At 37.1% G+C, this 13,630-nt stretch overlaps 1 protein-coding gene across 1 annotated transcript in view; it reads right to left on the reverse strand.

The window, feature by feature from the left end:
• LOC122793396 (nesprin-1-like) overlaps positions 1–13,630 on the reverse strand; it is an 876,647-nt gene that overhangs the window by 744,074 nt on the left and 118,943 nt on the right. The window contains exon 5 of the mRNA XM_044061803.1: positions 12,780–12,872. Coding sequence (XP_043917738.1) covers positions 12,780–12,872 — 93 coding nt within the window. The remainder of the gene's footprint in view (positions 1–12,779; positions 12,873–13,630) is intronic.

A 13,630-nucleotide genomic window follows, 5' to 3' on the forward strand; every position in this document is an offset into this window, starting at 1 on the left:
AAGGCATTTCGTTTGTTTATTACATTGGCATGACGTATAGTATCAAATGTCTTGGCAATGTTAAGGTACAATGTATGGACAGCATGCTTACTGTCCACTGGCTGTGTCACCCTCTCACTGAAGTTTACCGGATTCATCAGACAGGATCTACCCATGATAAAGCCAAACTGCTAAGGGTCAAGCCTAATATGATTTTTGATACCAACATTAATTGGTTCCATTATGATATGTTCAGTCGTTTTTCTTATGACACTTGTCAGACTGATAATTCTGTAATCTCTGGAGTCAGTGGTGCAGCCACTCTTATGAAGTGGCATAGTGGCATCACCTCAGCTGTGCCCCATATCTGAGACAAAGCCAGCTGCTAAGCTCAGGTTGACTAGATTAAGGAGTGGGTCTGTTAGCACTTTTTTATTAGTGCTGCTTATTAAGTAGCTGGGTATATTATCAGGGACCATGGAAAATATATTACTAATTTTAGAAAGCACGTTTACCAAATGTTCTTTGGTGCTAACTGAGAGTTGCAACCTTTAGAAATATGCATGTTTTCATTTTGAATGAGCTCTAATGAGAATTACAAGGTGTTATTCCTTACCTTGCTGAAGTAATCAAATTATGATTTGTACTTGTCTTCAGTTTTTGATACTGGTCTGTCGTCATGGGATGCCTTTGTATTCCTGATGGCATTTTTCAAATCCTTTGATAACTTTTTCATGTTATCTTTGATTTGAGGGACTTCAATTAGGTGTTTTTTTTCTTTTACTGTATAGTTTATTTATGCTCAGTAAACACCATGCTGGTCTGCTCTTAAATTTCCTATTTTGTTTTGGTCTAGTTGGGACAGCTATGCTAATACATTTAATCAGGTGAAAACAAAATTTATCTGCATAAGTACTCTGCAATGATTTGCATAATATAGCTATATGTGATTTGCAGACTTTGTCATAGAATTTTAGAAGATTTGTACATTCGAAGTCCTTGAATTCAGTGATATTCAGATGTAGAGGTTTAGATATTTTTATGGAGAATACTGATGTTTGACTGTGATAGAAAGTAAAAAAAAATTATGGTAAACTTATTTCACTTACACAGCAACAACCCCACAACTAAATACCTACATTCAACTACATACAGCTCCTATACCTATCAATTGCAGCCATTTTACTAACTGTGCACTCCTCAGAGTTCTGCTTATGTCCACAAAATGCACATAGTATAGTATTCCATCCTGTTTCTCACAAATGCACAATAGTTCTATCAAAACAGATTAATGACTCTTTCAGCCATTTTGAGACACAGTAAAATCCAGTACCAAATAAAGACAATCTGCTGGCTGTGAATAGTGCAGATGTCTAAACTTGACAAAAAAGGGCAACGGTATCACATATGTACACATTAAGCCTGAAAAAAAAAACAGAATAATGACTGCTTACTTGAGCCAATGACATCAGTGTCACAATCACTATCATCTGCAGACAGCTCCCACACACAGCAATTATAGACAGTTTCTTCACTGTGCATACCTCAGTTGTCTGTTTTTAATACACCATGCCAGAGTAATGCATTTCAAATTTATTTCACACAGGCAGTCAGCACAGTAAATTATTCAAGCTTATTATACAAATACACATTATTCCTGCAATGCCAGATTAAAGGCTGTTTAGCCTTACAACATGACAGACGGGTCAGTGACTTTTATCCACAGATAGCATCTCAAGCCAATACTTTATAGACATTTTGACCTAATTAACTGAGATGTCAGATTGTAATAAAAATAATTGCCACGATATTGTATTTCAAATCTGTTTCGCATTGACAGAAGCCACAGTAAAACACTCCATCTTGCTTCACACAAGTACATATTTGTCTATTAAAGCCAGAAAGACACTGTTTACTTTAACAAATGATAGCAGTGTGTCAGTAATAGTCAACCACAGACAATCTCCTTACCCATCAATTACACATAATTTGGTGATTGTGAACACCTCTGATGTCTAGCTGTAATAAAAATCACCACAGTTATGTATTTCATCTGTTTTTCAACAAAATCAACAATAAAACATTTTAATTTGCTCTCCACAAATGAAGACTAGTCAAGAAAAGCATTAATAATGACAGTTAAACTTCAGCAGATGATGACAAGATCAGGCGCCTCCATCCACAGAGAGTCCAAGTATCCCGAGATTATGCCCATCTTGCTGACTGTGTACACATCATAGGTGTGATTATGATAAAATAGTGGCCACAGTAATGTATTTCAAATTTGCTTCACACTGTCAGTAAACACTGCAAAAGTACTTTGTATTATGTCACACAAATGTAATTTATTCTTGCAAAACTATATTAAATACAATTTAACAGGAATAAATGGCAGCAGAGCCAATTACTTTCATGCATGTAAGTGCCTTATACCCAGCAGTTATAGGCACTCTGTTGACACTGTATTTCTCAGATTCAGATGCTGATAAAAGTAATGGCCACAGTAACTTGTTTCTGATTTGTTTCACTAAACAGTACCCACAATTAATATTCCACATTGCTTCACACAAATACACATTAGTCCTGCAAATCCAGAAAAAAAATGTTTGTTTATTTGAATAAAATGTAAGTGGCTTCAGTCACTGTCATCAACAGACAGACCCTGTACCCAGCAGGTACAACTTTGTTGACTGTGCACATCTCTGATGTCTGAATTTGGTAAACAATAATGGCACTGTAAAGTAGTTCAACTTTGCTTCACACAAAAAATAGCCATGGTAACTTACTGTGACTTTCTTCATACAAATACACATTAGTCCTGCAAAACTAAAATAATGACTGTGTAATTGAGCAAATTACAGCTGGAACAGATGCTTTCACAGTCAATATCATCCACAGGCTGCTTCAGTTCCCAACAATTATAACAACATTGTTTATTATGTGAACCTCTTATGTCTATTTGCAATGTACTTAGTTTTGCTTCACACAGATTATGAGTACAGTAAAGTATATCAACCAGCTGCATACAAAAATGCATAAGTCTTGCAATGCCAGAATAATGGCAACTTACTTCACCACAAAATACCTGGGTCAGTCACTTTCACAGTCACTGTCATCCATAGACAGCCTGCAATTATAAGCACTTTGCTAGCCGTGCACTCCTTAGAAATCTGGTAATGTTAAAATGTAATGGCCACAATAATGTATTTTTTTTTTGCTTAACAGAAATGACAGCCACATTGTGGTATTCCAACTTGCTTAACCCAAATGCACAATAGTCTTATAAGACATAATAATAACTGTTTAACTTGAAAAAATAACAGCAGGGCAGTCATTTTCATCCATAGAAAGATACACAACAATTATAAGTACTCATTTGACTGTGTACTCCTTAGATATTTGATAGTGGAATATACATAAATAAAATAATAACAATACTTATTGACAACAGCAATGTGTTTCATGAAATTTCTATCAGTCTCATTCAGTGCAGCACACTGAAACTCCCTACACACATAAACACTTAAATCTAAACATACACAGACCCAGACACATATTCACACAAAGATGTACTCATTGCTTACAGCCACTTATATGACTGTGTACATTTAACATGTCTAATTTTGATTAAATGAATAATTACACAAATAATGGGCAAGTAAAGTATTTCATCTCAATGCTGTCTTAACATACAGCCAACCAACTGCAGCTTCTCCTAGAAACACCCAGACATAGACACACACACACAAACGCACTAAATTACAGCTACTCCTATGACTGGGTATTCCTCAGGTGTTTGAGTGTGATCATATAGAAGAATAAACATAAATAGTTGCTATAGTGATGTATTTCAGGTCAGTGTTATTAGACATTAGACATTAGAAGCACACACACACACACACACACACACACACACACACACACACACACACACACACACACACACACACAATACCATTCTATGGACAGGCAGGCAGTGGCATACATATTAGAAAAAAGCTTAAATTAAAAAAAACATTCTCCCATGCTCACAGTTCCATCCACAAGTCACTCCGCATTCTTTCACATTTGAATCAGGTTGCCTCAGGCACAACTCACATGATAAAGTTTGATTCACTTACAAAGGGTGTTTGTGGATTCAACTAACTTGACAAGCTTCCACCATATATAGGTTATTCTTACTGTCCCAAAATGGCAGCAGGGCCTGCAATAACATACAGTAGTCTTATTCACTATGGAAATGTGTGGATAAATGCTGGGCTATTTTCAAAATAGTTCAGCCAAATCTGATGATGTTTTTCTTTAAATAAATCAGAACTCTGCACCTGCAGTATACATGCATGGAGTTCTCATAGGAAATCCAACTATTTTAAGAGAAAATTATAATAACAGCAATAATAATAATAATAATAATAATAATAATAATAATAATAATAATAATAATCATAGCAGCAATTTCTTTCTTTACACTGAGCATTTAATTATTGCATCAAAATATTGGAGAGTAGAGCAAATTTCAATAAAGTGATGTCATTACCCTTATATCAAATAACTGTTTAATCATGGCACTGACTTTACTATGAACCACACTAAAATCCTTGGACACTCAATGAAATCTACCAGAAAGCTGGAAACAATGGCTGGAAAATTTAACCTTTTTTTTGAGCTACAGCTGGTGTCTCAAGAAAACCAAAAAGATGAAAGAGGTTAATGTAGCCATATTAATTCACCTTGATGGACAGAGCAGAATAAATAAATCAAATGAGCAGAGTCCACGTTACTCCAGACGTGATTACAAGCAATCAGGATCATTTTCTCTATTACAGAATAAGGAATGTAGAAAATGTGGTTTACTGAATTATTTCTCAAAATATGTAAATCTACGAAAAAAGATATTAGGCATGAAAGTGTTTTACAAATAACTGATGCAAAGAAAAGTTCAGACAGTTCAATCTATAACACAGATGCAGGGAAGGTTCATAGGTAGGTACTAGGCTATCGGCCCAAGGACCTATGCAAGCCTAGCCAACAAGGTATCCTGGCTTATGCCACCCAAGAAAGTTATTTTCCTGTGCCACTGATGAGCAGAGACACAGAAGTGATCCCCAGGGTGTATTTCCTATTTCCCATCCACTCATCAAGATTTTTCTTGAAGAGTGCTAATGAAGAACTTTGCTTGACATAGATGGGTAGCCTGTTCCAGAGTATGGGAAATCTCTGGGATAGGACTCTATCCCTCCAGCATGTCCTGTTTATTGTGGTGACAAGGTTTAGATCCCTAAAGCGTGTGGCTCGGAGGGATTGGGATTTCTTTAGGTGTAGCATGTCTAACAGCTCTGGGTTTGACATAGCTTTATATGTTAGGCAGAGATCACCTCTGAGTAGGTGATATGCTACGGAGTAAAGCTGGAGTTTTTTGAGGTGGTCAGTGTAGGGCATTTGTTTGAGTCCAGTAATCCTCTTTGTGAGGTACTTCTGTGGCCTTTCCAGCTGCTGCAGATGTCTTGTGAGGTACATTCCAAAAGGGGCGTTGTACTCTATAATGGGTCTAATGAGTGATGAGTAAAGGGTAACAATGACCTCTTTTTTCCTGGACGAGAACCCTTTTATGATGAGGTGTGCCACGTAGAAGGACTTCCTGACTACTGTTGCGATGTGACTATCAAAAGAGAGACTACTGTCCACCTGGGTCCCAAGGTCTCTTATCACGCATTCGGTGTTAAGTAGATTGCTGCCTATGTGGTAGTTCATGGGTACAGAGTTTTTACCAAAGGGGATGACACTGCACTTTTTGGCATTGAGCTTGAGGCCATGGCTGTGACACCAGGCATCTGTCTCAGAGAGGCCCTTCTGTAGGATGTTCACATCATTTGGGGACTTGACTATGGCTCCTAGTTTGCAGTCATCTGTGAACTTCATTAGCCAGAGGCCTTCTGTGTTAGCCTGTACTTCAGTGAAGTAGATACCAAACAGGAGCGGCCCCAGGACGGAACCCTGTGGTACTCCACTTGTCACTGGTTTGAGCTCAGATTTGGAGTCTGCAACTTTTACAGTGTGGGTTCTGTCAGTGAGCCAGTTGGCAACCCATCTTGTGACGTAGGGATTTATGCCTAGTTTATTGAGTTTAGCTATAATTCCAGAATGGGGGATGGTGTCGAAAGCCTTGGCGAGGTCAAGATAGGCTGTGTGAACCACATTACCCTCATCTACGGCTTTGGTGACTGCCTCAAAGAAGTTGATCAGGTTCAGGAGCCATGATCTGCTTTTCACAAACCCGAACTGGGTGGGATCCAGAGTTTGGAGGTTACCAATGTCTTTGTTTATGAGTTCCATGATGATACATTCCATGGCTTTGCAGACCAGGCTCGTCAGGCTAATAGGTCTATAGTTCCCAGGATCAGTGGTGGCTCCCCCTTTGTGGAGTGGGATAACTGTTGCTGTGTGCCATTCAATGGGCACAAAGCCTGATGCGAGGCTATTATTGAATATGGTGCTTAAGTGGGGAGCCAGTTCATTCTGAAGTTCATGTAAAATGCAGCCTGGGATGTTGTCCAGTCCCATGGATTCTGTGATTTTGGCTTTAGAGAGTGCAGCTTTCACCTGCGTAGTTGTGATTACAGGGACTCTGCATTCTTCCTGTATAGATATGGGCTCTTTAGGGGGTAAGGGGGGGGGTAACGTTAGCACTGAACCTATCTGCCAGGATGTTGGCAATATCAGTTGGTTCTGTAATTTTCATGCCTTTGCGCTGTAACTCAGAGCACATCTGGGTGTTGCCATTGAGATTCTTGACATAGCTATAGAATGCTTTGTGGTTGTCCTTGCAATTAGTGGCAATTTTATTTTCGTAGCTAGCTTTGGAGGATCTTATTAGTGATCTCAGCTTCTTACTGAGGCTGACCAGGGAGCTCCTCCACTCATGGGATTTTACTCTCTTTTGCAACAGTTTCTTCCTTCTGTTGTACAGTTTGTTTATGGCAGGGGACCACCAGATTGGCTTCCTTTTTTTGGAGGATAGCGTCTTGGTTCTGTTTGGGATAGCACGATCCATGCACTTATGTAGGTGCTTATAGAGCGCATTTGTGTAGGATTCAGCAGTTGTAACTGTATTGTCCATCTGCATGGGTGTCATGAAGTTCACTACTTCTGTCTTAAGAATCATGAAGTTGGCTTTGGAGAAATTTCTTACTGTGGTTCCTTAATGGGGGGTGGGGGTGGGATGTGGATATCAAGGGTGATTAGCTTATGGTCAGATCGGACCAAGGAGGAGTTGACTTCGGGTGTGGAACACCAGTCACTCATGTTGGTAATGACTAGGTCTAGGATATTGTTGCCCCTGGTGGGGGTGTGGCTAAGTTGATCTAGGGCATTGGAGTTTATGAATTCCAGAAAGCGTTGCACTAAGGAGTTAGTACATGAGTAGTTTTCCCAGTTAATGGTGGGGTAGTTGAAGTCGCCCATTATTAGGGTGTTTGGTTGAACCCTAATATTTTCCAGTACATCAAGAAAAGAGGAGTGGGAATCCTGGGGCATGGTGGGGGATCTGTAGCAAGCTACAATTTGGATTGCAGTTTTGCCAAGAGTTAGTTGCACTTGGATAACCTCGGATGCATTATGCTGAGCAACTAGCCTGGAGGTGTGGATATCCTTAATGAATATGGACACACCCCCACCTTTGGTGTTTTGGTCCAGGTTAGATGGCCGAAAAGTGTGGTATGAGTTATAGCCTGGTAGTGCAGGGGTGCTCTCTGGAGCCCTGAACCAGGTCTCAGAAACTGCACAGATATCGATGTTCTCCATTTTAAGGAGTGCCTCGAGTGAGTGCATTTTGAAATTTAGACTTCTAGCATTGAGTAGCATTGCCCTCAGTTTTTGCTTACCTGTTCCTGTTATGGTGGTATTTATGAATGTTACATGCATGTGTGTGTGTGTGTGTGTGTGTGTGTGTATGTATTGATGAAGCTGAAAATGTTAATTGTAGATAACATAAATGTCATAAATCATAAAGGATTGAGGAACTATGTACTAAAGACAAAAAAAACTGCTTCTGAAAAGTTGTGAATGATTTTTGAATACATGGTGTGCAGATGGAGTATCAGTTTGCCATGGACAGTATGCATTGGTCACTAAAGAAAGCATCTACTTGTTCATGAAGCCAAGTACTTTCATGTTGATGCAGAGTAATTTCCTTGTTCACAAGTTCATATATTCACATAGTCATACAGGCTATAATTCATAAAGCTGCAGATAATATTATTCTCATGTTTATGAGGCTTAAAGCCTGTATACTTTAGCAGGACAGTCACAGAGTAATTCAGAGCAAACTAGGAATGTTGTAATGTAAACTACAAAGCACAGAGCTAAAGTAAAGACTAGTACAAACAAAATGAGTGATGAGAAGACAATGATATTTTTGAAAATTATGCTGACTGTTCAATAGTCTTGGTTGCATTCTAAGTCAATACAGCATTAATTTAATTTAATTTAATTTTATACTTGAAATTTGTAGGCAATCACTTTTTACAGGATATTGTGTTACAATAAACAATAATATCATAATATGCAGCTGCAGTAAAAGAAATATAAAAGGAAAGCTTTAGTATATATTACAAACCTGCCTAAAATGAGTAAAAGAAATATGATACTAAACATCCTAAAATATTTTAGTAGTTCTAAAAATCATAGATACTAATTACGTACCATACAGAAAACAAGGCATCTCCCTCATTAAAAACAGCAGCTAAACTAGGATTTCTCTTTGCTATCTGTATAAAGTAGTTGGACACAATATCAAATGAATACATTTATTAGCCACTGTATCTACTGTAACCCACATTTTAGCATGCAGAGCATGTATACAGATTCTGAATATATGTGATAATGGTATCTAATGTCATGTAAAATACAGAAGATCAGTTATATAATGCTCTATAAATGGTAGAAGATCTGTAATTTATTCCATACTTCATATAACAGGGAGCATAATGAATATATATAGATAACAATAAAAACTTTGTAAGCAAAGTTCACAAATAATTTTTATTTTCTGCAGGTAATAAATGTAAAATATCCAATATGTGGTAAATTGACTTGCTTACTGTATTAATGTTTTCAATAAAACTGAGTCATGAATCAAAATTAATGTTGACAGTTTAACAGAGTAAGATGAACAATTTATATAAGGTCATGGGAAACAATACAATCAACAGGAGGATCCTTGAAAAACATAATTGCTAGAGTTTGCAGCAGATATACTGGTAAATTATATTAGGTTTTGAGTAAGAAACATTTTGTAGAAACAATGAGTGTGCTATGGCATAACAAAGTTATGTCATCAACAAAGACAACTAATTGGAATGGAATGTTAACTGTCTGAAGGTATCAATAAAAACTATAAAGGAGACACAAGAATACCTTTTCCAAGAATTAAAGGGAGAGGCAGAGCTTTACCATTCTATGTCATGTTCTTATGGCCTCTGAAATGAGATCAAATCTATTTTCATGTGAGACTAGCTACACCCACTCTACCAATAGAGGTCAAAATATTTTTTTACAAATCCAACTGACTCAAATACATATGATAGTTTGAAATATAATCCCATTTATGTCATTATATGCTTTATACACGTCCTCCACAACAGTTATTACTTACATGATAGTCAGATGCCTGCTTAAAAAAAAAAAAAAACATCCTGAAATGCATCCAACAAATTGTTACCTTCAATTTGATCCCATAACTGTTCAACAGATCAAGAAGGGCAGTACATACATCATTAAGTTGAAATTTTATATTTGCCACAATTTGTATTAATTGGAACTAAGATGGTAGATTTCCATCAGTTGGGAATGTTCCAAATGGTATACATGAGTTAAATATGTGAGTGATAGGGTAGACCAAAACGTCTACACGTACCAAGTTTTAAAAAAAAAAAGTGAATATGCACTCTGTTTTAGACAGAGTATGATTTTGTTTCACTATAAGTCACAGCCTCATAAAACTGTGATTTAAGTATTAACTTAAAATCAAATAAGCAAGAATAAAGCCTCCTAGGTATAGGGTACTTCCTCCCACCACCAGTTATGACAAAATAATGGTTGAAATATGTACTTATTTTAGTGACTTTATATCTAGCATTCCGATTACCAAAGAAATGGCTCCAATTTCAGTCTTATTTTCAGATCCAGACATCTGATAAAGCAGTTTCCAAACCACTGAAGAATCACCTTGTTCATATCTAACCCTCTTTTCCCAATATTATCTTTTTTTTTTCATTTTTGCATAATTATTTAACACAATTTCTCTATTTAGTAAAACAAGACAAATTCTGCTGTGTGTAGAGAACTCAGAAGATATAGTGTTGAGGTACACATGAGTAAAGCCCAGACTACAGGCAAAGTGACCTGAGTTTGATTAGCAGCTCAGGTAATTGACGGTACAGGCACTGGAGGATGGGTACACACATCTTGAGGAGTACAGGATGAAGCCGAATACACAGATACAATCACTTGGGATAGGGGTTACATTTCAGTGAGTATACAGGGCATTCCTGGAGATGATCTTTAAGCTCACCAAGCCTATTGGCGTCACCATATATCAAATGTAAATATTGGACTTATCTGTAAATGTACAGTCTATAATCAAAACTTAACTAAGAAATTAGAACAGAGTCTAACAAATGATAATAATTGAGGCTACATCAGTATAATCTAGTCAATATAATATTTTTTTACTGATAACATATGGGATATGAGCAAAAATCATTGGCTTTGTTTTTAGTGTCATTCAAAAGGAGTCCAATATTTGTCAGCCTGGAAGGATGTGATCGGCAGACCTTGCTGCTTCACCAGGGATGGCCTGCATCTGTCCCCTCTAGGGTTTTGATTATTGGCAATGACATTGTCCACCTCCATAGTGCTTTTTTAGGCAATGTCAACCTGATAAATATGTCAACATTATGAAACAAGCAAAGGAAAATATGAAGCGGTTACTGATCGACGCTAGAAGCCTAAAAAAGAAACTCAACTCCCTTGAAGCCCTTTTCACCCTGGAGGAAATTGACATCTGCACAGTGACTGAGACATGGTTTAAAATAGCAGAGAGGACCCTGGCTGTGCAGGGCTATAATGCCATCCACATGTTTGGATCAGTTACTGTGCAGGAGGGGAAAAAGGTGGAGGTGTCTCAATCTTCATCCAGAAAATCAAATCAAGGCCGGTAAGGCAGCATGATGCATTAGAGCTTCTTAATGTTCATATAATCACCAGAAAGGTCCTGTACCATATGTCAACTAGTTACAGAACTCCCTCTATGACACAAGAAATGCAACAACGCCTATCTACAGGAACTAGAATCAAACAGTATTAAGCCCAATATTACTTTCCTAGGTGATCTAAGCTATCCAACTATAAACTGGACCTTGTTAATACAAACACCCAGGAACAATTAGAGTACTCAATGGGGGAATAACATCTTGGATCTTGTCAATAATTATATATTACCCATAATGACAACAACTGGGATTATAGCATAGATAAAATGAGGGGACCCATGCATGGTACAAAATATTTAGGAGCTACCTCTGTCCATTAGTAGTACAGAGAGCAGTCCTGTGGTAAATGTTCTATTTCCCATCCATAGATACAAGTTGTGCCTGAATATGGATGGGGATGAACTTTGATTTATGAGGATAGGAAATCTGTTTGAAGGCAGCAGTATCGTGTGTGAAATATACCTGTCCCAACAAACCATTCTGTTGATGTTGCACAAGAGATTTGAATCCCTAGACTGAGTATTTCTGATGCCATTTGACGTGCTCCATTTGACTTGCTGACTTTTCTGTCTATTCATGTGCATGTTAAACTAATTGTACTTGCGTGTGCACTATTTGTAATATGTATATTACCATGCTCTTGTAACTTTAAATAGGTCTAGGTCATAGCAATTCAATTACACAGTTAGCATCTGAAGTTAAGTACTGATGACTAAATATCCAAATGGGATTATTACTATTTATTGATATCAATTTACATGTGATATTATTCACTAAGAACCATTGTCAAATGACTGTGTTGACCAGCAAATCTGTAATTTTTATGCAAATAAAATAAAATATAATATATTAAAGTAATCAGCAAATAATTTCCATACTTAAAATCAGCTTTTTTAACATGGCACCAGTTTATATCATTACTGACATGATATTTCTGCTATAGGAATTTATTTGCTTTTAAACACATTCTGACAAATATTCTTCTAATTGCTTCCAACATCCTTTTCTGCCAATTGAAAAGTAGTATAGTCTCAGAAAGACTAGGAAACACACAAACATCCTGCAATAATCTCAAAAACTGAACAAATGTAAATATGTAAAAGCCAGGAAAAAGTGCTAGTATATTACTGCTTCAAAAAAGATGAAGAATGCTATAAAAAACAATTGATGAAGCTTCCATGAAAAGAATATATACAGACAGAGACAGAGAGGGGAAGCACTGTCTTATTGCCATTAGACTAGTTGAACTAGTTCCTATATGCAGAAACCATTGCTGCTTAGAAAGCAGGTACATCCAGATATACCCCTTCTAAATGTTAACGTCACTGACATAAAACATCCACTTATTATTTCCCAGGATGTTATTAAATGAATAAGCATTAACATATAAGTGGCCCAAGGCTATTCTAAGCATTATAATTTATAGAAATTCTAAAATACAGATCGTTTGTTCTGAAGAAATAAAGGCATTTGCATTGAGTCATCTCTAAATAAACACATTCTTAGACTTGAGATGTTTAAAACACATACCTGAAAATATAAAATAATGGTCCAGATCAAACCAAGCACAATAGAAGGTCTTCCATCAGCAATGTCAGTCGAATTGATATTCACCAGCTTTATCTGTAAAGAAAATGTGGAAAAATAATTATCAGTGATTTGTTACGTCTGTTGTGATCTGCTGCAGGCATGAACTCTCTTCTACTGTTTTGTATAGTGTTACTAAATGACAGCTCGTGGCAGCCAGCTTTAAATTATACTCCATCTCTGTCCACCCCCGTGACCACCCCCACACAGTCCCAAGATGAGTGCTGGCCTTCTCGGAGAAATTATGTTTAGCAGAGAAAGATAAACTGCCAAATATAATCACTTCTAGCAGGAAGGCAGTGAACTATTGTGATCTGAATGCTTTGTAAGATATGAAGATTTGAGAGTGTCTGTGTGTGTGCATGCGTGCGTGCGTGCGTGTGTGTGTGTGTGTGTGTGTGTGTGTGTGTGTGTGCACGTGTGTGCATGTGTATGTGTATGTATATCTGTGCGCAGGTACATGTGTGTTTCTACGCTTGCTAATCTAAAGTAAAGGGCATTAATATTACAGCTGTAATCAAAAATAACAACATGTCACCACTTTAATTGGATCTGATTATGGTATGATAGGCCACAGCAGGTCCAACTATGCATTCAAAAATGAAAAAAAATGTTTCATAAAGGAAGGCATTTACTGGATGATTTCATTGGTGTAAACAGTTACACTAATTAAGATGAACTAAATTCAAATGAGTACATACTTTCCTTTGAATGTAAATAGGAGATCCCTTTAACCATTTCTTTATTACAGAAAGCTGGTAAATGAAAATGATATACTTAGGCGTTGTCTTAAT

Source organism: Protopterus annectens, chromosome 1.part0, assembly GCF_019279795.1.
Source record: "Protopterus annectens isolate FY-2018-M chromosome 1.part0, PAN1.0, whole genome shotgun sequence".
NCBI lineage: Eukaryota > Metazoa > Chordata > Ceratodontiformes > Protopteridae > Protopterus > Protopterus annectens.